Source organism: Paramisgurnus dabryanus, chromosome 20 (assembly GCF_030506205.2).
Source record: "Paramisgurnus dabryanus chromosome 20, PD_genome_1.1, whole genome shotgun sequence".
Classification (NCBI taxonomy): Eukaryota; Metazoa; Chordata; class Actinopteri; order Cypriniformes; family Cobitidae; genus Paramisgurnus; species Paramisgurnus dabryanus.
In genome coordinates this window covers 24952041-24979178 of record NC_133356.1, presented here as the reverse complement: position 1 = coordinate 24979178, position 27138 = coordinate 24952041, and the positions used below count along the sequence as shown (strand labels likewise).

Here is a 27138-nt window from a genome sequence, read left to right as displayed (position 1 = left end):
CCCCGAGCACGACTTTCTATTTCATGTCATTATAAATCATATAGATTTAGATTTAGAAGTTTTAATGTCTATACATATTTGTTTTTCAATCGATTTTATTAAGATATAAACAGAAAATAGAGGAAATATGTAAAAATGATAAATGATAAACGAATGATAAATAAAATACTGTATTACGTGACTATACCACAAAACACTTGAGATTGGATAATTTTGTAGCACATTTTTAATATTTGCTCCCAAAGAATTGTATTGAAAGAAATATATATCAGTAAATAATAAACTATTAATGTCTTTTTTTTATTCCCTCTTTAGATTTGAGTCAGCGTTTGTTGAATGGAGCACTAATGTGTCCAACTTATCTCTCTGGGCAGAGTATCACATCAGTTACATAAACAGCTTTAGCGCCCTAAAGTAAGCAATTTTATCACATAGCGCTTACATGTACAATGCTTGTCATTTTGATTGTTAAATACAGCTGTTTGGGTGGATTAGAAATGTTAAACTAGCTATTCTAGTTAATATAATCTAATATTGAAATGCTTTGAAATATTGTAAAATATATTTAGCAAAAAATTAATCTGTGTTACTTTAAAGCCGACATTATAATATAACACTGTAGTGCTGGTTGTACACATATTAATCTGTGGCTCTCTGGCTTTCTCACAATGCCCTAAAGACATGTTACAGTACAAACAATTCATCACGTGATTTCAGGGAATGAAAGCTAGTAAATAGAGCCTGCAAAGTCAGTTGGCAGGGAAAGTACCTGACTGGGGCACGTCACTGAAATGTTAACGCCTTTGTAGGGATTTTTCAGTCTTACTATCAGGTCCTATACTGTTGTACCATTGTGATGTTATTAATGCGTTGAAAAGTGTCTAAATCATTGTAACATTGCTTATTGCTGAAAGAAATCCTACCAAAGCCAGATTTGGTACAGTATATACTAAAGTAAGAATGTCCATCTGCAGGTTTATGTCTACATGAATTTCCTACCTGTGTTATTTAAACAATGCAGAAGAGATGAGCATGATAAGAACTGCAGCAGATTGAACTTTGCCTGTGTAAAGACTATGTTAAAATGTCTGTTTATCTAAAGCAATAACAGTTGGGACCCCATCTGTGAAACCCAGGTTAAAGCCTCATAAGAAGCATCAAAGTTTGATTTTAATCATTAATTACAATTTTTGACATGACCTTACCCAGTCAAGATATCAAGATAATTTTTTCACAGGATGTACTTAACAATATGTAGGATGATTACATGTAGAAAACATTAAATAACAAAACAATTAGATATTTAGTTAGATTTTTACAGACTAGGTCACATACAGTACTGAATAATACAGTATATGTAAGGAATAATTGACGACAGGAATTATAACTCTACTTCACGTTGTGCCGCATTACCACCTTGGGTGTGCATTGTTTTCCGAATAATTTAATTATCACGCCTATACCACGGTGGTTATTTTAAGACATTCGATAGGTTAGGTGTGCGTTTATCGAAAAATAATGCTGTCCTGTGAAACATTTCTCGTGGTATAATACTGAATAATGCTATTCTCTTCATCTCTTTGGTTAATAAAGTGAATGAGTATATTGTGAAAAAAGAGCAGAATACTAAAATTATGAATATTAATAATTATAGTTAAAAAGGCAGTTGAAAGAGAAATTGTAACCTTTTTTGGCCTATAAAGCACAATTTAATATAATGTAAAATATGTATTTCTCCAGAGAGCACATGGAAAGTTGTAAGGGACTTAATAAGGGCTTAATTCCACTGGAACAGGTTCAAAAGGAAATTGATGGACTGACCAACAGATTGATTCAAAGTCTAATGGAGCCCTTCAAAACAGATGTCAAGGTAAGATGAAGCATGTGTGTCAATGTCTGAAACACACACATATGTCATACACATTTATAGTTTACAGTTGATGAATTAAATAAATAATCTATAGTTTAATAATAATACATGTGGCTTAAAAGGTACCCCGGTTATAAACACATCATGCATGGTTTAGATTAACACTGTGATTGGCAACATGAATGTTAAAAAAAAACATGTTTTTTATCAGAGCCAAAGGTTGCATTAAAACCTGTTGTATTAACACTACAGCGAGGTAAACATGGTAAACAAGTCTTCAATCAGTATAAAAGGATGTGAAAGAATATGAGAGTTATAAACCACACAGACAGCAGGTGGCAGTATTTGGTCCACATTTTATTAAAAATACAGCATTAGGTCTTCTGTTCAGCCATTTCACAGAGAGTAACATAAATTAAGAATAATACAGAAAACATAATAATAAGAATGTGTGAGTGGCGAATAAAAAAATTCTCACATAAACTATAAAAAATACCATACAATATTTACTACCATAATTACTATTAAAAATAAAGCATTTTTGTAAATCGACATATATTTTAAGCCATGTTGACTACTTTAACAACTTCAACTTGGTTTTATAAGTGATATCAACTGTTCAAAGGTTAAAACTTAAAATAGTATGTTGAATTGATTTGCAAAACCAAGTTGTTTCTTGCTGCATTTTTTTTTTACAGTGACAACAACCATTACACGTCATCAATTTCAAATCGCAAAACATAATGGTGGCCTCCGTAGGTTAAATAATGCTACGTGTTGGTTTTTTTTAAAGTAATGAAAATATTTAATGTGTTTCAATCAATTAATTTTATTAGTTGAATGCAAATATAAAGTATTAATTTTTACAATATTGTATGCTTAATTTTTACAATATTGCATAATGTGAAATGGGTATTTAAATGATTAAAATGGAGATACATTATTGCCTGGTTTCACAGACAAGGCTTAGCTAAAGCCAGGACTAGGCCTTACTTAAATTTTATAAACATGCCTTACTGGGGTGTATCTTAAAGAAAACACCAGCTTTTTTAAATATTTTATTGTTTTTACCTTAACTTAGACAATAATAATACATAACTATCTGTTACTGTGCGCCGAGGTTGAAGTGCTGTGCTGCAAACTAAGTGCCATACAATATAGTTCTTATTTTTTATCGGCTTGAAAAATCACCACTTTTATTTTGTGCCACTATACTTACTCGTGTAACTCCTCATGTAACAGTCTTTAAATAGGGAAAACATGGAAGAACATATGGTCATGGGCCATATTTTAAGATCTGTCAGTGCAAGTTATTTTCAGTTAAGACTCAAACATGTGTTTTAGTCTAGCCTTAAGCCTTGTCTGTGAAACTGGGAGCAAGTGTTATATATGCTGAATATGAAGTAACAAAGAGCTTCTGTTTGTAGCCTTTTCTCAGGAGACAAATGACAAGAAAATGGTTTTCATTTGATGATGATTTTGCTCAGCTCATCAGTAAAATTAAAAGTCTCTCTGAACAGACCAAATACATGAGCCCAAAATATAAACAGGTGAGTCCTTGACTTCTCAAAGTTACTTGAATTTTTCCATACTGTAACATGCATTTCAAACATAAAAAAGGCAGAATCTATATGCAAAATAACCTTTAATCAACCAAAGCATAAGCAGAGGTCCATAAGTCCTGACCTGATAAAAAACAGAACCAGAGGTGAAACAGCATGTAACACAATTAATAATTAAAGAGACAATGACAGTGTCTGAAATAACCCCCTGTACCCTTTAATGGTGCGCTATTTGAGGTAACAGTCATTTTGTAGTGGTTTCTGAAATTATAGTGGACATTATTGAGTGCACTTATTCAATCCCATAATGCAGTGCAATAACAAGTATACTACCAATGTATACTCAATGGATAGCTTCACTGTGAGGCACGTACCAAATGCATCTCGACACAAGATGGCACCAGCAGCGCTTCTGGGTTTTAGTGTACAACTTCACTCACTTGTTTAACTATCTTGCTTTCTCTCTCTCTCAGACTTTTGTAAATGAAGCACACTTTTTTGTGGTGAAAGAATATGTGTCTCAACTCATGAAGAATAACTACACATGCAAAAACCGAAAGAATGAGACAGCAGCCTCTAAGATCGCTGACCAATGGACTGAACTGAAAGAGCTTTTCCAAGCCATGGTAAAATCCTTTTAATACAACGAGTAGAAATTTTGCATTGGTTAGGAATTTTGTTTATAGTAGTGTTTCAACAAAAAAAAAAAAAGAGTTTAAAGGTGCAGTGTGTAGATTTTAGTGGCATCTAGTGGTGAGGTTGCATATTGCACCCCTCCCTTTCTTAAGCACATAGAGAAGTCTCATGACAAACATGTCATCATTTGAGACAACGAAGTGACAAACGCGCTCTATAGAAAAGTTTGTCCATTTAGGGCTACTGTAGAAACATGAAGGCACAAAATGGGGGCTTCCATGTAAGGGGACCCACGGTGTGTGTAGAGAAAAACATCTTATTCTGAGGTAATAAAAACAATACAGTTTATTTTGTAAGGTCTTTATACAACACTCAAAACACAGTTATCTATGTTATATTGTATTGCTGTCTAAAGATTCTTCTAAAATGTACACACTGCACCCCTTTAAATGAGTTTCCATGTATGGGCACTTGTTTGCTTTCCCTCACTATCCAGTCCAGTGTCTACCAACCATATTCCTTGAGGCACTACACATTTTTCAACTATTTCTATTTAAACATACCTGAATCCACTCATCAACTCATTAGTCGAGACTCCAAGATGGGAAATAGATGGGTCAGATGTGGGGAGACATAACAAACAAGCACTGTTGGTGTGCCTCCAGGAACAGGGTTGAGAAACACCGACTTGCTAATTTTAAAAATATTTTGTGTAAAACATTTGTACATACAATTTGCATGAGTTTTTTAGATCAAGAGAAACAAATTGCCTATATTTTACTTCCTGCATCATTCTCTATAGAATTCCACATTAGATTGGCTCCATCCTGTCGGTTACCAGCTGAGCAAGATCGTTGGATGTAAAAAAAGTGACATAACACACAACCTACAGCCATTGGTTGAGAACTGTCCTGATTTCAGGTTAGGCTTAAACTTATTCATGTGTTTATTGAAGAATGAGCAAAAAGATCGCCCATAAATCTCACATTTGTTAGTGTTTGACATCTATTTCTTTACCTCCAAATTATCTTTGGTAATAGTTTCACTATTGTTCACTTTCCTAACATTTGCTTGTGTTTGTCTAGATTTTCAGTTTAGTATAAACTGATTTCTTTTCTTGTCTGCAATTTACTTTAACAAAATAGACAATCAGAGCTATGCAAAGGTTTATATTATCTTATTTAGGGCGGTTTCCCGGACAGGGATTAGACTAGTTCTAGACTAAAATAAATGTAAGAGCTGTCCAAACTAAAAAAAAAAAAAACTTGCACTGACTTCTTTAAATATATCAGTGCTCTTTGTTTTGCCTCAAAATGCAAACAAGTAATGTTTTAGTAAGGCATGTTTGTTCAGACTAGTTATCTTTCCTAATCAAACTAAGCTCTAGTCCTGTCTCAAGATAACCCCTGTCCGGGAAACACTCCCCCCCCAGAGTTATTCTCGTAAAGTCTATGATTAACCAGTCTAATGAGAGAAACATTTTTCTATTGTGTGATGCTGCATTTTTGCCAGTAGGTGTCAGTAAGTCTGCCATAATGACAAGATCAAATAACAAAAAGTTTGATATTGCAACACAGTGTAACAATGCATAAGGCGTTGTGGGAAAGTTATAGTTTGATACACTCTTATTGTTTCACAAACTTCAGAAAGAGTCATCTCTCAGCTGTGCTGTACTTTCGAGGAGTTATCAGAGGACGGGAAAAACAAATTGTACTGCGGCGACTCATGGAGCTGAAGCAGAGGATTGGGAATGAAGGGAATAAAGAGCATGTGCTCTTTAGTGAGATTCAAGCAGCTGTAAACACAGACTGCTTCGCTGGTACACCCTTCACTTGTTTTTCCTTTATTGTCCCACACGGTTAATTAAAAAAAGCACTTTATTTGATTTGGCTGTAGCCATGTGAATGTAAACAGTAAAGTGTGTGCCTACATACATTATTTATAATCTTATATTATTTTAAGATAATATTGACAAAAATCAATCACATTACAGTTCTGAATTACTGTATGTTACCAAAGCTGTTTAGTTTGTCTTTTTAAGTGCATCGCAAGTGTTATATACTGTAATTGCATTGCTTGAAATTCTGTATTCGGGTTTAAACTTTCTTTTGGTTTTAACTCTTGCACTTGGATTTTAGTCCAGATTACATTGGGAAAAAAATTATCCAACTGTCACGTACAGTTTGTTACAATGTGAACTAATATATTTTTATTTAAAAAAAGAAAAAGCTGTGACATGACAACATGTTCTCAAAATCATCTGTAGATAATGTGCAATAAATGACTGATATTGTAGATATGATGTATGCTCATTTTAACCTGTTATGCTTTTTAAATATGTAACTGTTACGTAATGTGGTGTGAGGAAGTTAAATAATAATAAACTTTAATTAGAATAAACAATAAACCGAGCAGGATAAAACACATAACATTAACAAGATCGGATAAAGACTGGAAACAAGACGATGATGATGATCACAATGAACGAATAACAGGTGTAGACAATAAAGACTAACTGAAACATGAGGAAAACACGAGACTGTAACCGTAACCTATAAATATTGCTACATGTGACTATTGTGTGCTTATACATTTACTGCATTATGCATTATTTTCATATCCTCAAACTGCATTTCCCTATGCATTAATTAACCGATAGGGACTGTTTAGGTGGTTCCCTTTAGTTCCAGCAGCTCAACAGGTTCCAGTAAAGGCCAGGTTTGAGAATGCACAAACGGATAAAATAAATAGCTTTGATGCACTATATGTCGCTTTGAATAAAACCATTTGCCAATCGGTTGTGAAACAAAACTGTGGCTGTTTTACAGCATGGCAGTGCAATCTGGCAGGTGGTTTTTCACCCACAGACATTACATCAGGAGGTCAGATGTCAACAGAGATTGTTTTACTCGCCCAATATGCCTACACTGCACAATAGTTTTTTTTTTCTAAATAGGGAACTATTGCTTGTGTTTTATTCCTATTCTGAATTGTTTCACTTTCACAATGAATGATATTTCACAACATAATGTCTCCCCAGATGGGGTGTAGACTTTGTAGATCACCACCACTAACTCTTACACCACCCTATAGGTCACTGCATGTCACTTTTTTTCACTGTTTGCCATAAATTCCTGAAAATTCCAAAGTGTGAAATTGAATAGTCAGGAGGAAGTTGTATAATTTCATCATATCAGTAAAAGGCATAAATGGTTTCACTTCCAACACTTGCTTGTATTTTCTCTTTCTTTCAGTTTATAGGAAGTTTGATTTTATCATAACTCGTAATTTAATAATGTAGTTTTCAAAAAAAATATGGTTCTTCTTAAATGATGATAATGGTTCTATATAGAACCTTGTACCAGGGCCTGTTGAATGCTTTATTCTGATTGGTTGAGAAATGTTCCACAGGTGTTGATTATTTTTCCATAAAACGCACACCTAGCCTGTCGAAAACTTGTGCTGCATTACCACCTTGGCTGTGCATTATTTCCAAATAATTAAACGGCCGTCATCCATTATTCCATACATATCTTATTGAAGCTGAAATGGTTTTTTTTCGCACTTTTTATTTTAAATTTAACCGGTTATTTTGAAGCTGCTTCCTGATTAGTTTCACCTGCAAAAAGCCCTAACTCAATAATCCTGATGAACTGCCTGCAAACTAACAACAACACAATAACTGTTACTGTTTGTGTTGTTATTGTACTGCATGCTTCATTCCCTTTATAACAAGCTTCATAGTGTTTTAAATGATATATTTATGGGAAAGTGACTTAGGATAATATGTTAAAATGTAAAAGGCACATGTATTTTGTTCATTAGGTTGATAAACTTATTTTTAAAACAATGTGGTACCACATGTTACAGGGTTTTTTTTATTAATATTTAAGAGTTTTTGTATGTGAGGTAATCTTGCTTATGCTGGGAATAAAGGTATTTTACACAGTGCATATGACCACTTGATATGAGAGACACATCCTGTTTTTAAAGGTGATGTATGCATGTTCCCTTTCAGTCGGTCACTACGACGTCACGAAATGACCGATGAATTGGGGAACCGCTTTGTGTAGACCTGTCTACTTCGAGAAACTAACAAAACGGCAATAAACTTGGCATGCAGGTATTTGCATAATGCCGGCGCCGCCCCGCCAGGTGGGTATATAAGCCGCAGGTGCAAAATACCAAATCAGCTTTTATTTCCGCACCCCCGTGCCCTTCTTCCTCGAGGTGCATGAGGAGTTTACGTGGTCATGGAAAACAGTTTTCCGCTCAGAATCGGCAGTATCAGCCCTCTCCCCTCACCTCTGTCAGGGGGTGCAGTTGCCAGGGGGTATGTCGACATCCCGTCAGTGTAGTGCCTGGTCGCGATGCAGCTCTGTTCGCCCGGTGTTGTTTCCTCCTGGCGGGACTGTCCTACTCTGCCCTCACAGGCCTGTAAGCTTTCCTCCAGGCTCACGGCCGCCACTTACAAGGCTTGTGGGGAGGAAGCTTCAGCTCTGCATGCCATGGCATTGCTGCAAGTCCACCAGGCTAAGGCTTTGAGGGGCTTGCACGAGGGGGGTCACGACTCGGCGGAGTTTTCCGAACTCTGTGCGGCTACTGATCTGGCTCTTCGTGCGACCAAGGTCATCGCACGTGCCGTCGGTCATGCAATGTCCACCCTGGTGGTCCAGGAACACCACTTCTGGCTGTGCCTGGCGGACATGAGAGACACTGACAAAATCCCAGCTCCTCAATGCTCCGATCTCCCAGGCCAGCCTGTTCGGTGAGACAGTTGAGGAGTTTGTCCAGCAGTTCTCCGCGGCCCAGACTGAGGCCATTGCCCTCTCTCTCCTTCGCCTCCAGGTGCACTGAGCGGCTTGGGACATCCTCAGCAGAGTCTCACCCGTTCTCCCACCCATCAGCGGGCTCAGATGAGTGATACATCACACAACACAGTCGGTGCGGCTGATACGCACCGACAGAGAATAAGCTGTCACCATCTACTATTAAAGTCGATATCGCTGCGATACCACTCGCCCATAAACGGCAGAACTGTGGGTCAGCACGACCTGGTCATTAGATTCATTAGAGGTGCTCGTAGGTTAAATCCTTTGCGCCCTCCCTCTATTCCTCCTTGGGATCTGTCTGTGGTGCTGAAAGCCTTATAGGACGTTCCCTTCGAGCCTCTGCATACTGTGAGTATTAAGTTTCTTACAATGAAAACTTGAACACTCCTCGCATTGGCTTCTGATCAGAGGATAGGGGATCTCCATGCATTTTCGGTCGACGATTCGTGCCTACAGAATCCAGGCACCAATGCCTACAGAAGCCTACAGTACCTGTTGAATCCAGTGTAACATTGAGACCCAGGCCCGGCTATGTGCCTAAAGTTCCCACCACTCCCTTCAGAGATCAGGTGGTGAGCTTGCAAGTGCTGCCTTGGGAGGAGGCAGACCCAGCCATGGCTTTGTTGTGCCCTGTTCGTGCATTACGTGTGTATATAGACAGAACGCAAAGCTTTAGAACCTCAGACCAGCTCTTTGTCTGTTACGGTGGTCACCAGAAAGGGAAAGCTGTTACCAAGCAGAGGATGTCCCATTGGATTGTGGATACTATAGCCCTTGCATACCAAAAGCAAGACATTCCTTGCCCATTTAATTTACATGCTCACTCTACACGTAGTGTGGCATCATCTTGGGCATTGGCTTGTGGTTCCTCGCTAACAGACATTTGTAGAGCTGCAGGCTGCACATTTGCACCACTATGGAAGGCCATTAGCGCAAAAAGTTACAAAAACTGTTTTTTGCTTTCCTGCACTGCCTTGATAGCTGTTGTTGAGAAGCATCAGCTGTCAGCCTTACCAGATGTATTCCCTGTAATCATGTGTTGGCTGGGCATCCACATTGGGTCCCCTACTTGGGGTTCCTATATGTGTGTTTAGTCCGTGGGGTTAAAATCCTCCACGTTTTCCCTTAGCAGAGCCTGCTTTGTGTCTGTCTGTCATACCATGTACTGTTCAGAGACCTCTATATGAGCAACCTGTCGGTTGGTTCATATTATTATGTCATCCAGTTAACCTCCTTGGGGGATGGCTTCCCCAGTGTTCCTAGTTCTGCCAGTCTAGGTCGCTTCCCTAGTTCGCTGGTTCACTATAGTGGAGTAAGGAACAGGTAGTGACCGGCCTTTTGGACTAGCCTCAGGTTCTGCCCCCTACGTGGAGGGCGGAGGGCTTCTGCAGGCACTGAAAGGGTCTAGCTGCAGTGGCGTTTTGGTAGGGTTTCCCAATTCGGCGTAGTGACCGACTGAAAGGAAACGTCTCGGTTACGAATGTAACCCTCGTTCTCTGAAGGAAGGGAACGGACACATCACATCCCGTCGCCACAGTTTGCTGATTTGGTATTTTGCACCTGCAGCTTATATACGCACCTGGCGGGGCGGTGCCGGCATTATGCAAATACCTGCATGCCAAGTTCATTGCCGTTTTGTTAGTTTCTCGAAGTAAATAGGTCTCAGTGAAGCGGTTCCCCAATTCGTCTGTCACGACGTGACGTCTTTGTTCCCTTACTTCAGGAATTGTTGCCACTGACGGAAAGAACCCCGTCCATCATTTTATTGTCCCATTAAAAGCAAGTTGAAAAATGATGCAACTTTTTCTGGCCCATAGGGGTGGGCCGGTTTGTATTTTTTGTTTACCGCGGTCGGTAATCAACAAATTCCCGCGGTATTGCGGTTTATTGGCAAGACAACGAGTTAAATAACATGATTTATTTATCTTCAATACAAAACATGTAAAAATTACTTAAGGAACATGTGAGGTGAATATTATTTCCTTCCACATTTCTTCAATTTCAACATTCAACAACTTGAACAATTAATATTATCAACGCATTTTGCGTGTCAACATGTCCTACAGACATTTCGCCACTTTTCTATCCTTAATTTGTGAATAGCCTGTAAATGATGCGAATTATTGCTGCCCTGATGGTCTGGTAAAATAACCATTTGTATGAGAAATCACATGTACTGCATATGTGTCCATGCTTGAGTAAAGCTGGGAAGCTGCACTGAGATGCGTGTGTGTGCGCAAGATGACGCGGTCCGTCTGTCTCGAGCGCACCCGGGCAGTCAGCGTCTGTCTCGCGCGCGCCTGGGCAGTCCGCGTCTGTTGCGCGTGCTCGGACAGAACGCTTCTGTCCTCGACCCTTACCTAAACATCTGTCTTTTTCCACAAACAGAGAAAGAAGACACAAAAGCAAAACTTTTTGAAATGTGTCCTGCTTTAGAAATGGCCACTGTTGTAGGCTAGATGAAAAAAGAGACAATCTAACCTCTTTGGATATTAATCCTCGGACTGATCGCGTGCTCTTTATGTTGCGTGAAAATTTGATAATGTATGAAACCTGATTCTGTTGTTGATCTGTTGCGGTTGTTTGCACGTTCAAATTAGATAAAATGTTTGTATTACTTTTAATGAGTGACAGACAACGTCACCTGTGTTTCTACTCAATGACAATTTAATATTAAAATCATATCAGTTAATGTTCAGTGAACAAGTTGCGGTTGTTAACAAGCTGCGTGTATAACATCCCCACATATACACACAAGTGCAGACCAATGTTTCAAGTTTTTTTTTGCGGTTATGACGGTGAGGAGCTCAGACCCGCGGCATGGGTCACGTGACCGCGGTATGGCGGTAATCCGAATACCGCCCCAGGCCTACTGGCCCACACAGATTTTTAGAGGTCCACTCATCAAACACTTTCTGCCTACGCCAGTGGGTTCAGCGGCAGCAAACTGAGATGTGAAGCTTCTCAGAAGCTAACATATTAAATTCCTGACTTGTTAATGTATGATAATGTTATTGATTTACTTGAGGAGCCACATCATTACTAACTCATCATTAACTAATCATAAACTAACATAAATTCCTGACTTGTTTATCTATTAAAGGTCACGTTCTTCATGATCCCATTTTTTAAATCCTAGTTAGTGTGTAATGTTGCCACTGCCAGGCGATATATTATCAACAGAATTCCTCTTTCAAAGCCTACAACGAATGGCCAGTTTGGACTACAGCCCTCTACTTCCTGCTTTAATGACGTCAGTAAAACGTTTTTTTTTTTGACTAAACTCCGCCCACAGGAATACATCAGTCACCAGCTTTGGCTCAAATGGCTCTGCTAAGCTAAGCTGCTATCGAATCACAAAACACTAAACAAACTACACAATCAGAACTCGATACGTATTTCTGAAAGAGGGACTTCATAAAACAAGGAAGACATCAGCCTGTTTTGAGGACAGTGAAAACAGTGCTATACAGATAACTAAATTGTGTGAAAAAAAAACACATGTTATATTGCCCACTATAAACACAATCAAAGGATCAAAACACAGAAAGAACAGGAGCTTTAATGGCTTTTCTTGTAGGGGAACATTGTTCAAAAGTTATCAGTTACACATTACATATTCAACTCATCTAAATCCTAATTTTTGGTAGTTTGTAAAGAGGGGGAGGAGCAGAGGTAAAAAATGGGCAGACATTTGAATGGGGCAATACTGTCATAATCCTGCCAGCCTGTCACAGTAATTCATAGTTCGTGGTGGTACCCATGTTTTGTTTGGTAGCACATGGCCTTTTGTTTGGGCTGTGTGCTTCTGTCTCTCGTCTCTGCACCTGCCCCCTTGTTTTCTTGTAATTATTCATTATTGGTTAACACCCCTCACCTGACCTTCCCTCGGTATCTTGTTTAGTTTTCTTATTTAAGGCCCCAGTATGTTCTGTCTTGTGCGGAATCATTTTGGTTTGCCTGGTGTGTTTGGTATGTTGATGCGTTCTGTCATCTGAATCAGAGTCAAGTCAAGTAGTCTTTTCATAGTCTTGTCAGTGATTTGTCATCTGTCTGTTATATCACTTTCCCCCTCGTGGGCTTTTGTTTACGTTGTGTTCAATAAACTCCTTGTTGAGTTCAACTATTACCTGCACTTGGGTCCTTTTCCTTATGAATCATGATGACAAAGTGACTTAAAAGAAGAACAAGAACATTAGACAGATATGTGCAGTGTGCATTTTGATAATAAGACAAGCCAGTTCACACAATAACCACCATGTGTAAGCTAACACTGATTTGAATTGATAAAGAATAGTGCACTCTTAATGGCAGCAGTGGAATCACTTATTTTATTTATGATTTAAATATATTTAATGATTAAGGTTGACTGTAAATATTGCAAGAAATCCAGCATTAAATGTACAGCTAACTGTTTTGTACCATATTTTTAAACAGTATCAAATTGGTCATTAAAGGAACACAATAGGTCCTTGGGGTATGATATTTTCCCCCAAAAGGTACAACATTTCTATGTGTTATACCCATAAAGTAAAAAAAATGGTACCACCCCAGTGACAGAAACTGTACAGTTTTAAACCTTTTTTATAACAGTTCATTACACAAGTGAACATCATGAACTGTCTTTTTTTTAAGATTTTACTAAGCTATTACATGCATGTAGAGATTTTGACCTTTATATACAAAAAAATCCAGTATGAGAAATATTCACTGGGGTAAAATTTCATATCTGCACAGATTCTGGTAAACACATATTCAGGGCCGGTTCTAGATATTTGGAGGCCCTAGGCAAAATTTATGTTGGAGGCCCCTCACACCCCTCTAATTTTCAGAATAATGTGAGAACGTGTTTTTCTACTGCGTAAGAAATCAGATGAGCACTACTAATAAACATGTTTTTTCCCATTACTTTTACTTTTTATTAAGTTTTATCAACAAATGGATTAACTTTATGCTAAAATGTAATTAGAAATTATGCAAAACCACATGTGTTAAAATTTTTAAGGCAGTCACATTTATTAAAAACACCACCTTTTTGGGATAACACTAGATAACAGTTTTGCTTTCTCCAAAGAGTAAAATTAAAAAGACAACAGTACATTGCAAAAACCCTAACCTTAAAAAAATTACAGGTGAACACCTCCTAGAAAACTTTTATTGTTTTTTATTTTAACTTGGTATAAAGAAGAATTTCCCTCTTACTTATCCAATACAGTATAAAGTTATCTATCAGACTTTTGCAATACCTTTTTATAAACTACCTGAAATATCCATACAAATCAGTTGCCACTGGAAGTTAAACAGACAAACTACATTCATGATTTGAAAACTAAAATAAAGTGTAGAGGACTTAAAAGATATACAGACAGTTTACTTTAGGTAACGCCAGTTTTGTTTGCTGTTCGACTTTAAATACAAACTTTTTTAAATACAAACTTAATTCTTGCAGTGGTGGCGCCACATAAAGTTGAACTCAGCTCAAACTTTATTTAATGCTGTCAGTAGTGATTTTCGAACCAGCGCACGGACTTAGCAGTTATGGAGGCCCCCCTTCCAAGCTTGAGGCCCTAGGCATTTGCCTACTCTGCCTATAGCTAGCGCCGGCCCTGCACATATTGATTATGTGAGAGTCTGGTGGTATAGAGAATTAAAGATAAATTCATCCTTAAATCCATAGAAAGAATATTTATAAAAAAAGAGTATAAAAAATAAAATGCATTTAAATTGATTATTTTGGTGTGGAGTTGCAACACAATCTCCATGCAAGTCGTGTTATAGTCACAAAATATTTGATTAATGTTTTCGTGTTTATGGACATGATTTTTTTGCTTTTTTTGTGGCATTGAGCATGAATGTCTTTTTTGTGTCACTCAGCACAAATTTTTATATCAAAAAAATTGTGTTCATGACACGACTTTCTTTTTTGTCTCATTTTATAATTGTTTTTTCATTTTCATTTTTAAATCCTTGTTTTGTCCATGAACACAAATAAATTAATCAAATATTTCATGATGACTTGCCTTGAGATTGGGTTACAGAGAGTTCATGGGTGGAGTTTTGGGGGGGCACTCCCCCTTGACCGAATCCACTTATGATTTTGTCTGAGCTATTAATGAAATAGAAATATAAAAATTCATATTTAACTAGCCAAAGTAATTATACTATAGGTCATTTAAGGCTAAAATGGTTTTAATTCATTTAAACCATCTTTAAAAACCATGAAGCTGCACACTCTCACTAGTCTCAAAGTATTGCAGTACCCTTGTTTGCCTGTAGGTGGCCCCTACCACACAAACGGGAAACTCCGCCTGTTATTGAAATGCAGTTATTCATTATAACACCTGTTTTACTGCCCTAGATATAACCCGATTTTTCAGGTTTTTTAAATACTTTATTTCTAATAATAAGGACTTTATACTGAATACTTCTTCTTTCATAATTATGTTGTGAGCAAATTTCTCTTTCTGTTTACTGAACAAGTCATGCAGTATACGCCGTTCTCACATTTGTTTTGTTGACTTCTTCATTTCACAAGGTTTTTGATATTTCAAAAGCAACAATCTCATATCCCTTGTGGATTTGCCTTTGTTTTAATTTACTGAATAAAACATATCACTGTAAACAAAATTATATTTGTATTTTATAATACAGGGTTTATTGAGACATATTGTCACAATATTATTCGCATATCTGTACCTGTAAAAATCGTCATTTTGCGTCATTGAAAGAAGGAACTGCTGTATCTTTGTTGAGGGTAAAGGACTACAAACACTCATCCCACTCACACTAAAGACCTATTACAGATCAGTGGGTGGGACTTACGACAATATACGAACACAGACGGAAAAAACAGATCAGCCGTCATCTTTATGCTAAGCTAACAGACGTTGTGGAGTGAGCCAGACTTCATGTTACAATAACAGCGGAAGGTAATGGATATGATATGAAAGAGGGTGATTTCGCAAGCGTGATGCTCTAATTGGCTGTTCATTGCACCTTTATGAGCCACAATACAGCAAAGAGCTGAGGCAGATGGAGGAACAGAAGCCCGAGGAGTAGGCCGGAGCCTGGGCTTCGGCTGAGTAGAGGAGCCCGGGGAAGACGCCGCAACCTTCGGCCTGCTGCGTAGAGAAGCCCGGACTGGCTAGAGCTTGGACGGACTAGTAGTGCCTGTACTCTCGCTGTGTGCTTTCTTTATAACATTTCTGCATCTGATCAGGATATGAACGTTTGTTTGGTAAATGGTTCTGGGGACTTTGCGCATGTTTATTTCAAAGACGTGTTTTGGCTTATGAGCACAAGCCCTGAGCCAGCGCGTCTGGGGAGATATTGTGCGATGGACGCATTTGTGTGCATGATGCAGGGATAAACGGACGTCTGACTAAAGTAAGTGTTTCTATTTTCTTTGTTATACTAATGTGGCATTTATGTACACAATAGCATATCTGAGCGGTGTTTTATATGTCTATATTGAGGCTGATATAACACAGATGTAATTACAGTAAACAAGAGTCAAAAAGAAAATTGGTAAAACTAAATAAACTTTTAATATGCTGTAGCGATTTTAAAGGAGGGGTGCTACGAACGACACAACTCAAGAATCCCAGAGCAGAGGGTTTTAATGAAACACAGTTATCAGTGGGTATGTATAGATAATAAACAGTCAATGTCTTCATGTGATGTATGTGTGAAAATGCAAACACTCTAAGTGGGAAACACAGAAGGACATCCACTTCAATAGACACTCGATGAAATCCTCACAGGGCACAGAGAGAGAATCCTGGTGGGACAATGAGAGAGAGAGAGGCGGTCAGATCTTCAGCGGAGTCCGTGCTGGACAGCGCACTGCAGCGGTCCGAGTGATGCGCAGAATTACGCGCCCGAAAGCGCACTGCGGCTGGACAGCGCAAGGAGTGTAGCAGCGCTCGGAGAAACCACAGACTGAGAGTTCTTAGATGGATGATAGTAGACACACCAATCGGGAGGGACTGACGGCAGGACGGGGAAGTCTAAGAGACAAGGCAGCAGAGAGCTCGGTGAATAATTCAAAAAACGAGAAACAGATAATAGACTCAACAGGACTGGAACTAGACAAGCTAGCGGGCAGGTACATACAAAGACGAACTTGCAAAGAACAAAGGAAACGAGGGGAATTTAAATCAAACCGGATTGGACAATAATGAGAATCAGGTGCGGGTCGCAGGTGAGAGTAGTCAGAGGTAATGAGATCACCAGGTGGAAGACGCGCACGTGTGGAGCTGTCAAAACAAAAACACAACACATAGTGAAACAAAGACAAAGCAGCCAATAAGACCGAAATCATAACAGGACTCCCCCCCCACGACCGCCACCGGGCGGTCCATGAGGAGGCTCACCCCGTCGCCGGCGGAGATCCTCTATCAGCCCAGGGTCTAGAATGTCCCGGGCCGGTACCCAACACCTCTCCTCCGGACCATATCCTTCCCAGTCTACAAGATATTGAAATCCCCTACCCCGGCGACGCACATCCAGTAAAGACTTAACTGAATACACAGGGGCACCATCTATAAGCTGAGGGGTGGGAGGGGTGGGGGCAGAGGGAACAGGATTAAGGTGGGAAAAATACACAGGCTTCAGTTTAGACACATGAAAAACTGGGTGAACCCGACCGAGTGCTGGGGGCAATCTGAGCCTGACCGTCACGGGATTAATGACCTTAACAATGCTGTATGGCCCAAGGAATCGTGGAGCCAGCTTGCGAGAAGGCTCACGGAGAGGTAAATCCTTGGACGAAAGCCATACTTTCTGCCCACAGATAAAGCGGGGCGCGGTTCTACGGTGACGATCGGCCGCGGCTTTGGTTCGTCTGGAAACCTGACGTAATGTAAATCTAGCCCTTCTCCAGGTGCGTTTGCAACGACGGACAAAAGCTAGTGCAGACGGAACCACCGCATCAGGTTCCTGTGACGGGAATAAAGGGGGCTGAAACCCCATGGACGCCTCAAAAGGGGACATGTTAAGGGAAGAAACAGGGAGAGAATTATGGGCGTATTCAACCCAGGGTAACTGTTGGCACCAGGAGCTCGGATATTGCGATGTCAGACAGCGGAGAGCTCTACCTAAATCTTGGTTAGCCCGTTCACATTGCCCGTTGGTCTGAGGATGATACCCTGAAGACAAGCTAGCTGTGGAGCCTATTTGTCTACAAAATTCCTGCCAGAAACGAGAAATAAACTGAGGACCCCTATCTGAAACAACGTCTGTGGGCAGACCATGTAAGCGAAAGACGTGTTCGATCATTACCTGGGCAGTTTCCTTGGCAGTGGGTAATTTGGGCAAAGGGACAAAATGAACCGCCTTGGAGAAGCGGTCCACAATGGTCAAAACAACAGTGTTTCCCTTAGAACTAGGCAAATTGGTTACAAAATCAATGGCGATATGTGACCAAGGACGAGAGGGGATGGGTAACGGTTTAAGCAGACCAATAGGGGCTTGATGAGAGGCCTTATTACGGGCACAAACCTGACAGGCTAACACAAACTGTCTGACATCGGGACCCATAGAGGGCCACCAGAAACGCTGACGTACGGTAGCCAACGTTCTCCGAACCCCCGGATGGCAAACAAACTTGGACTCGTGACCCCACCGGATGACCTCGGAGCGAAGCGCATTCGGCACCCACAATCGACCCGCTGGGCACCCCTCTGGCACTTCCCCCTCCCGGCCGGCCCGTCTCACCCGTTGTTCTATTCCCCAGCGCAGGGCACCCACCACCCGCCCCTCAGGGAGGATGATTTCGTCCCCATCAGAACCGGGACTTTCGAACAAACGAGAGAGAGCGTCGGGCTTGGTATTCTTAGAACCGGGCCGGTACGAGAGGGTGAAGTTAAATCTGTCAAAGAAGAGTGCCCAACGAGCCTGACGAGACGATAACCTCCTGGCTGAACGGATGTATTCGAGATTCTTATGATCCGTCCAGACCAGGAAGGGCTCCGAGGTCCCCTCCAACCAGTGACGCCACTCACCCAAAGCTAGTCTGACCGCCAGCAGCTCCCGATTACCTATGTCATAATTTTGCTCTGCTGGGTTTAACCGATGGGAGAAAAAGGCACAAGGATGCACCTTGCCATCCTTAGCAGACCGCTGAGACAAAACGGCGCCTACCCCGACATCCGAAGCATCCACCTCCACAATAAATTGAGCAGCCGGATCTGGAATAGAGAGAACAGGAGCAGAGATAAACCGGGACTTTAAATTATCAAAGGCCTCCTGAGCACTAGAATTCCAGACAAACCTCTCCTTAGTGGAAGTGAGAGCAGTAAGAGGCTGAGCAACCTGACCATAATTTCTGATAAATCGCCGGTAAAAATTGGCGAAGCCCAGAAATCTTAATAAATCCTTACGGGACTCGGGGACTGGCCATTCGGCAACCGCTTTGATCTTGGCTGGGTCGGGACGGATCTCACCTGGGGCAACAACAAAACCCAAGAACGAAACTGACTTACGATGAAATTCGCACTTCTCCGCCTTTACATACAACTTATTCTCTAACAACCGGCGTAAGACTCGGCGGACATGCTGAGTGTGTTCCTGCATAGAGGGGGAAAAGATGAGAATATCATCAATGTACACAAAGACAAACTTGTTAATCATGTCTCTCAGCACATCATTAACCAGAGTTTGGAAGACTGAGGGAGCGTTACAAAGCCCGAAAGGCAAAACGCAGTACTCAAAGTGTCCAGTAGGGGTATTAAATGCTGTCTTCCACTCATCTCCCTCTCTTATACGTACCAGATGATAGGCATTGCGTAAATCTAGTTTAGTAAAGACCTGCGCTCCCTGCAAAAGCTCAAACGCAGTAGACATTAAAGGAAGGGGGTACCTATTCTTAACAGTAATGTCATTCAATCCCCTATAATCAATACAAGGACGCAGGGAGCTGTCTTTCTTCTCAACAAAGAAAAACCCCGCCCCTGCGGGCGAGGTGGAGGGACGGATGAGACCGGCACGCAGGGCATCATTAATATACTGGTCCATAGCCTCTCTCTCAGGACTCGACACAGAATAAAGTCTACCCTTAGGCGGAGAAGTGCCGGGGAGGAGATCAATAGCGCAGTCATATGGCCGGTGAGGAGGAAGGGAGGTGGCCCGGGCTTTACTAAACACCTGAGCGATATCCGCATACTCCGCCGGGACCCCGGTCAAATCGACTGCCGGAACCTGAGGAAGAGAAAGAACAGAACCAGAACCAGCAGAACCAAGACATGACACATGACAAGACTGAGACCAAGACAAGATAATACTATGCTGCCAATCAACGTGAGGATTGTGTTGCACTAACCATCCATGCCCTAAAATAATAGGAGATAGAGATGCATGAAGGATATGCAACACAATCTCCTCACGATGATTACCAGACACAGAGAGACTCACAGGAGAAGTGCAGTGTGTAATCCGCGCCATCTGCTGCCCCTTTAGGGACCAGACATCCAAAGGGGATTGGAGAGGGACAACCGGGATACCCCAGGCGCGAACCAGCGCTTCATCAATGAAGTTGCCCTCCGCGCCAGAGTCGAGAAGGGCAGTGGATGGATAGTCCCGCCCGGCGAAGGACAACATGACGGGGAGTTGGGTACTGGAAACTGGGGAGAGTTTTGAAGAAGTGGCGCCCACCAGGACTCCCGTATTCACTGATGGGCGGCGGCTTTTAACGGGCAAGTCTTGGCGAAATGTCCGGGCTTTCCACAATAGAGACAGAGGGCATTCTGTAACCGCCTCTCTCTCTCTCTCTGTGACAGGCGCATGCGCCCCAGTTGCATGGGTTCCGACTCGGCTGGGGGTGACACAGGGGCCGAGGAAGAAATGGAAGTCTCATCCACAAACACACGTTGACGCAGAGAACGGCGCTGACTGCGAAGCATCCTCCGAGCCTCGATCCGAAGAGCAAGATCAATGATGGCATCCAGAGTGGGGGGAAGATCGTGAACAGCGATCTCATCCTGAAGCCCGTCTGTCAACCCCTCGACAAACTGCGCTCTAAGAGCCGCTTCGTTCCAGTGGCAGGCAGCCGCTAAGGTCTTGAACTTGATGGCGTACTCGGTGACAGAGTGTTTTCCTTGGACCAGATGTGCCAACCGAGCCGCAGCGGCGTCCCCGCGAACGGAGCGATCAAATAGTTTCTCCATCTCCTCGCGAAATTCATCAAAGGATCGGCAGCAAGGATCGCCGGCATCCCACACAGCTGTAGCCCACTCACGAGCCTTGCCAGTCAGCAGGGTAATGACATATGCAACCCGGGTGCGCTCTGAAGCATAACGACGTGGCTGGAGGGCGAAGATCAAGGAACATTGTGATAAAAACGCTCGACAGGAGGCAGGGTCGCCATCGTATGGTGGTGGGGCTGAGGCATGGGGCTCCGTCTCATACTGCTGACTAGTTTGCGAGGTGTTCTGCCGCACTTGGTCAAGGCGAGAGGAAAGGTCAGTCATGCGAGTGGATAAATCCTCGACCTCCTGTGTCGTGGTGGTGAGACGGGCCGAGTGTTGGCTTAACCATGAGCCCTGCTGGGCAAGTGCCGACCGGAGAGCATCAACCTCCGCGGGATCCATCCTGGCAAGTTCGTCCTGCTACGAACGACACAACTCAAGAATCCCAGAGCAGAGGGTTTTAATGAAACACAGTTATCAGTGGGTATGTATAGATAATAAACAGTCAATGTCTTCATGTGATGTATGTGTGAAAATGCAAACACTCTAAGTGGGAAACACAGAAGGACATCCACTTCAATAGACACTCGATGAAATCCTCACAGGGCACAGAGAGAGAATCCTGGTGGGACAATGAGAGAGAGAGAGGCGGTCAGATCTTCAGCGGAGTCCGTGCTGGACAGCGCACTGCAGCGGTCCGAGTGATGCGCAGAATTACGCACCCGAAAGCGCACTGCGGCTGGACAGCGCAAGGAGTGTAGCAGCGCTCGGAGAAACCACAGACTGAGAGTTCTTAGATGGATGATAGTAGACACACCAATCGGGAGGGACTGACGGCAGGACGGGGAAGTCTAAGAGACAAGGCAGCAGAGAGCTCGGTGAATAATTCAAAAAACGAGAAACAGATAATAGACTCAACAGGACTGGAACTAGACAAGCTAGCGGGCAGGTACATACAAAGACGAACTTGCAAAGAACAAAGGAAACGAGGGGAATTTAAATCAAACCAGATTGGACAATAATGAGAATCAGGTGCGGGTCGCAGGTGAGAGAAGTCAGAGGTAATGAGATCACCAGGTGGAAGACGCGCACGTGTGGAGCTGTCAAAACAAAAACACAACACATAGTGAAACAAAGACAAAGCAGCCAATAAGACCGAAATCATAACAAGGGGCTTATGATAATTAATAATTAATAATATTAATAATTAATATTTTAAAAACATTCTCCACCATCCCAATTAAGGGAAACAAACATAAGCTCAAATGTAAAGTACTTACAATGGATTGTAATCAATTATAAGTATGTGGATCAAATTAAGGTCTTGGGTGTCTGGCCAACACTCCAGCGAATGTTTAGTAAGACACCATAGATTAGGATATAGCTCTCTTGGCTAAGGAGATGGATATCCTAAATTTTATCCAACAGCTTTAAGAGCAGGTAGCGATACCTTTAATGATTAGTGCCTCCAGATTATGAGCATGAACTACAAACAACATCATGTGTGATACAAATCAGACTTTATTGACTAACTAAACACATACTACTCTAAACATACACACACGCACACATACATACAGTTCAGCATTGGAAGAAGGTAAAGGTTTAAGTAGAGAAAAGAATAAAGCATGAAGTTATGGCAGTATTTGTAATTCAGCAGATCACAGCCTAAAACGAACCATCAGTCACTTAATGCAAATGCACCTTAGTTAAAAGGGAATAATGATGCGTGATGCATCAGTGAATAAGACTACGTATGATACTTGCATGTCTTGCCCATTAAAAGAAAGTGTCCTGATGTAGTTTGCTCTAGACAGGTGCTATACAGGTACTAGTTGGCTCCGGTCTGAGCGTACGCTGGCGTGTGTTTCTGCCGCTGCTCTCCGGTTTTAAATTTTTTAAGTTTTAAATGTTAAACTTCCAGCAATTTTAAAGGATTTAAAAGGAGTTGGGAAAAGGACTGTCCTCATAGGTTTGGAGACTACGCTTCTGTTTGCCCGGTTGTTTTTCTTCAAGGGACGGCCAACGGGGGTGATATCACTCGGTTCCTGTCTTCAGTTCATGGTTTGGAAACTATGTGTTACCCAATAGACTTTTCGTCCAGATATTCAAAAGGGCATTATGCCCGCGTCAGGGGTTCAATTTAATGAACAATTACACCGTATAACAATACACGGTTTCTTTTATTAGAAAAATTTAAAACAGCAAATACACTGTTCACAATAGAAGTGTTTGACAATAAATCAACAGAACAAAGACTTAAACAAACATTACACAAAACACTCAAAATGGCTGCAACCGGAATAACGGGCCTAGTTATTGATGGCAAGTCTCTGAATACAATTTAGTCACTCTCAGCAGTGTTATTATAAATCACATCTATCAGAAATGCAACCCACTCTCAGTGCTCACAAGTAAATCCACGCAGGTATTTATCACTACACACACACACCACCCTCTAGAGGCCGGAGTGATATAATACGCTGGCCCGTTAACCAGGCAGAGAAAAAACAAAAAAAGAAACAACCAAAACTACAATCACATCAAAATACAAAGTAAAAGAAAAGAAATACAATCAATCCAAACACTTTAATACTGGGAAAAACAGTGGTCATTTCGTTACAAGCTGGCAAGTGAATTAGCTCTTAGTTCCCATCCATTACATTGGAAAGGTAGCGTCGTAACAGTATTTTGCCGAAGCTTACAGCGTCTTGTTGTCACCTTCGTTATTTCCTCCGCTCTCGCTAAAACATCGTCCAAGCCTTCGCATGCAATAGGTTAGTAGAAAGAAAATGCACGATACAGTGCTTTTAGCCCAACAGCACCGTATCACCAATGCGCTGCTGTGCGCAACCCACTACATATGTAACAGTTTCTGCGGGTGATACCACCAGGGTGATATCACCTGATTCCTGTCTTTTGTTTATCCATCCATGGTAGGATTGAACATCTTCTAACTTTGGATCATAAGCGGAAGCTGATAATGTTATCTCTGTTTATTTACTTGGTTTGTTTGACTCTCCCTGCTAATTATCGACTATTTAAATCGTATAATTCCTTCGATATGGCTTTATACTATTCATCAGCCGACTTTCTACGTTTCAAATCCTTGTCACGCTTGCCAGTCTGAGTTTATAATCGATGTACTGCCCTTGGAATTACGCGCCGACCACGGTATGTGCATCGTGGATCACGCTGCAGTTACAGCAGTCGTCAGACGGTTTTCTCTGACAGTCATATTCCAGTCTTCTGGTCTTCTCACTGCCATTAACTGAATGACCCAAATGACGGAAACGGGGAGTTAACTTAAATAATCTTAGCGTGCTAAAATATACTGCCAGTGTCCCGTTGGAAAAGACAGAAATTACTTCCATAAAAATGGGTCTCTTAAATGCACGTTCTGTATCAAACAAGGCTTTTGTTTTGAATGATTTTATAATGTCACGTTCGCTGGACTTCCTGTTTTACTGAGACGTGGCTAAATTTTGGCGATCAGATGGCTTTGGGTGAGTTGACACCACAAGGTTGTGACTTTTTGAACTCCCCACGGACCTCAGGACGAGGAGATGGGCTTGCCACTGTTTTCCAAGACACTTTTAAATGCAGACTACTATCCACACAAACAAATTCGAGTTTTGAGGTACAGTTATTGAAGATTGACACCGTGGATTCTTTTTTCTGTGCTTTGGTATATAGACCTCCCAAACTGAATAAGGATTTCATTCAGCAATTTGCAGATTTCCTCTCTGGTTTGGTGTCTCCCTGTGATAAACTTTTGGCCTTGGAGATTTTAATATTCATTTATGCTGCCCAAGGAAGCCATTGGTTAATGATTTTATGTCTCTTATTGAGTCTTTTAATTTTAAACAACATGTTACTGGTCTAACTCATAAGAAAGGTCACACATTAGATCTTGTGCTATCATTTGGTATTTCTGTATCAAATCTGGAAGTTTCAGATGTAAATTTCTGACCATTATTCAGTGGTATTTGATGCTGTAAAGATTTTAGAGAAAGTGGTCTATTCACAGCTATATTCATTTTTAAATACTTGTGATATTCTAGATACATTCCAGTCGGGTTTTAGGACCTGTCACAGCACAGAATCTGCACTGCTCAAGGTTACTAATGATATATTACTATTGTTGGACTCTAGATCACATGTTGTTCTGGTTTTATTGGACCTGAGCGCTGCCTTCGACACAATAGATCATGAAATTCTCTTCAATCGTCTGGAGCTTTGGGTTGGTGTGCGAGGTATAGCTCTTTAGTGGTTTGCTTTGTATTTAAAAGGTAGGACAGTTGCTGTGAACTTAGGAGATTTCTCTTCCACATCGTCCCCTTTGGTTTGTGGTGTCCCTCAGGGGTTGATTTTGGGACCGTTGCTGTTTTCACTCTACAGTACATGCTTCCTCTACGCAGTGTTTTTCGGAAGTATAGCATTTCATATCACTGCTATGCAGACGATCTCCAGTTTTACTTTCCTGTGAGCTTAGATAAAACCTGTTCGTTGGATAAAGCACAGGAATGTTACAGTGACATTAAACTCTGGTTATCTAGCAACTTTCTCCAATTAAACGAGAGTAAAACTGAGGTTCTGATTGTAGGCTCTACCTTTCCAGATCATTTGGGTTCTTTATCCCTAAAGACTGAGAATCATGTAAAGAGTTTAGGGGTAGTTATGGACTCATCACTTAATTTTAAGAAACAGATTGGTGCTGTTGTCAAAGGAAGCTTTTTTAACCTGCGATCAATTGATAAAGTAAAGCATTTTTTATCCAGTAAGGACCTAGACATTTTCTAACATCTAAGCTTGACTACTGCAATTCGCTATATATCGGTCTACCCCACACTCTGCTTGGCCGCTTACAGTTAGTGTAGAATGCAGCGGCAAGGCTTTTAACGGGGGTGAGAAAGAGAGACCATATTAGTCCTGTACTTCAATTTCTACATTGGCTTCCGGTCAAATTTAAGATTGATTTTAAAATTCTCTTGTTTGTTTACAAGGCATTGTCAGGGCTTGCCCCCCAGTATATTAGTGACCTTATAGTTCCCTACTCTCCTTTTAGAGCTCTCAGGTCTTCTGATCAACTACTTTTAAAGGTACCTCGTTGTAATTTAAAAACAAAAGGAGATACTCCATCGAGGCTCTCACATTTCAGTTAAAATACATTAGAAAATTAATATTTATTTATTTTAAAACATACAATCATTGTAGTTTCATTCTTACCTTGAAATGTAACGGTTGCTTTTCTGAAATTAAACTCAAAATATTAAACCTTGATGATGTATGCGGTCGACCAAAGCGACTTCCGGAGAACAAACCCGAAAACATGTTCGGGATGTGTCCGGCGGAACTGGCACAAATGGCCACCCTACCCCTGGGCTTAGCCTGCTTTTGAGTGAGGGTCTGCACTTATATTTATGAAATATAAGAAGTTATTGTCTGTCTGATCTGGCTCAGTTGATACAATGCATACCATTTGAAAAGTACTTGAAAAGACATTTGTACTGCGGATCTGACACCTCACGTTACTGTTTAAATAAGACTTTGCTAGACCAGAGTGTTATTGTGTGTAACACAACGTAACATCACGTTTAAAAGTAAGTCATGATTGGTGTCTGTCAGACGCAGTGGCGGCTATTTTCTTTGTTATATTAACGTGGCATTTATGTACACAATAGCATATCTGAGCGGTGTTCCGATTAATGGGAGTGGCTTGCAGAGCTGTGCATTGTGGTGCATATAGTGGGAGTTTTCCATACAAATGTGCCTTAAAGTCACGTTCTGTCTTTTCTCGGTCAAACAGGCACAAAATTCTAAATTTATGTAACATTTCGACTACAAATATGACCCTATCTAATAATGAAGATTAATGTTTCTATTAGGGTTGGGACGGTTATCATGACCACCGCACAACCGCGGTGGTGCAATGCCACCGCAGTGGTGAAGTGCCACCGGTGGTTGTATGACGTCACATATCAAGTGAATGATTAAACAAAATTGTAAAAAAATTGCATTTTTTTGTACACGTGAAAGAATAATTACAAAAG

At 41.0% G+C, this 27138-nt stretch overlaps 1 protein-coding gene across 3 annotated transcripts in view; it reads left to right on the top strand.

Annotated features, from left to right (window-relative positions):
* exoc3l4 (exocyst complex component 3-like 4) overlaps window positions 1-7874 on the top strand; it is a 38228-nt gene extending 30354 nt beyond the window's left edge. For all 3 annotated transcript variants that reach the window (XM_073812882.1, XM_065297268.2, XM_065297267.2), the window contains 6 exons: window positions 316-414; window positions 1741-1870; window positions 3298-3420; window positions 3906-4058; window positions 4871-4989; window positions 5715-7874. In XM_073812882.1, the coding sequence (XP_073668983.1) occupies window positions 316-414; window positions 1741-1870; window positions 3298-3420; window positions 3906-4058; window positions 4871-4989; window positions 5715-5931 (841 nt within the window). In that variant the 3' untranslated portion in view covers window positions 5932-7874. The remainder of the gene's footprint in view (window positions 1-315; window positions 415-1740; window positions 1871-3297; window positions 3421-3905; window positions 4059-4870; window positions 4990-5714) is intronic.
* The last annotated feature ends 19264 nt before the right edge of the window (window positions 7875-27138 follow it).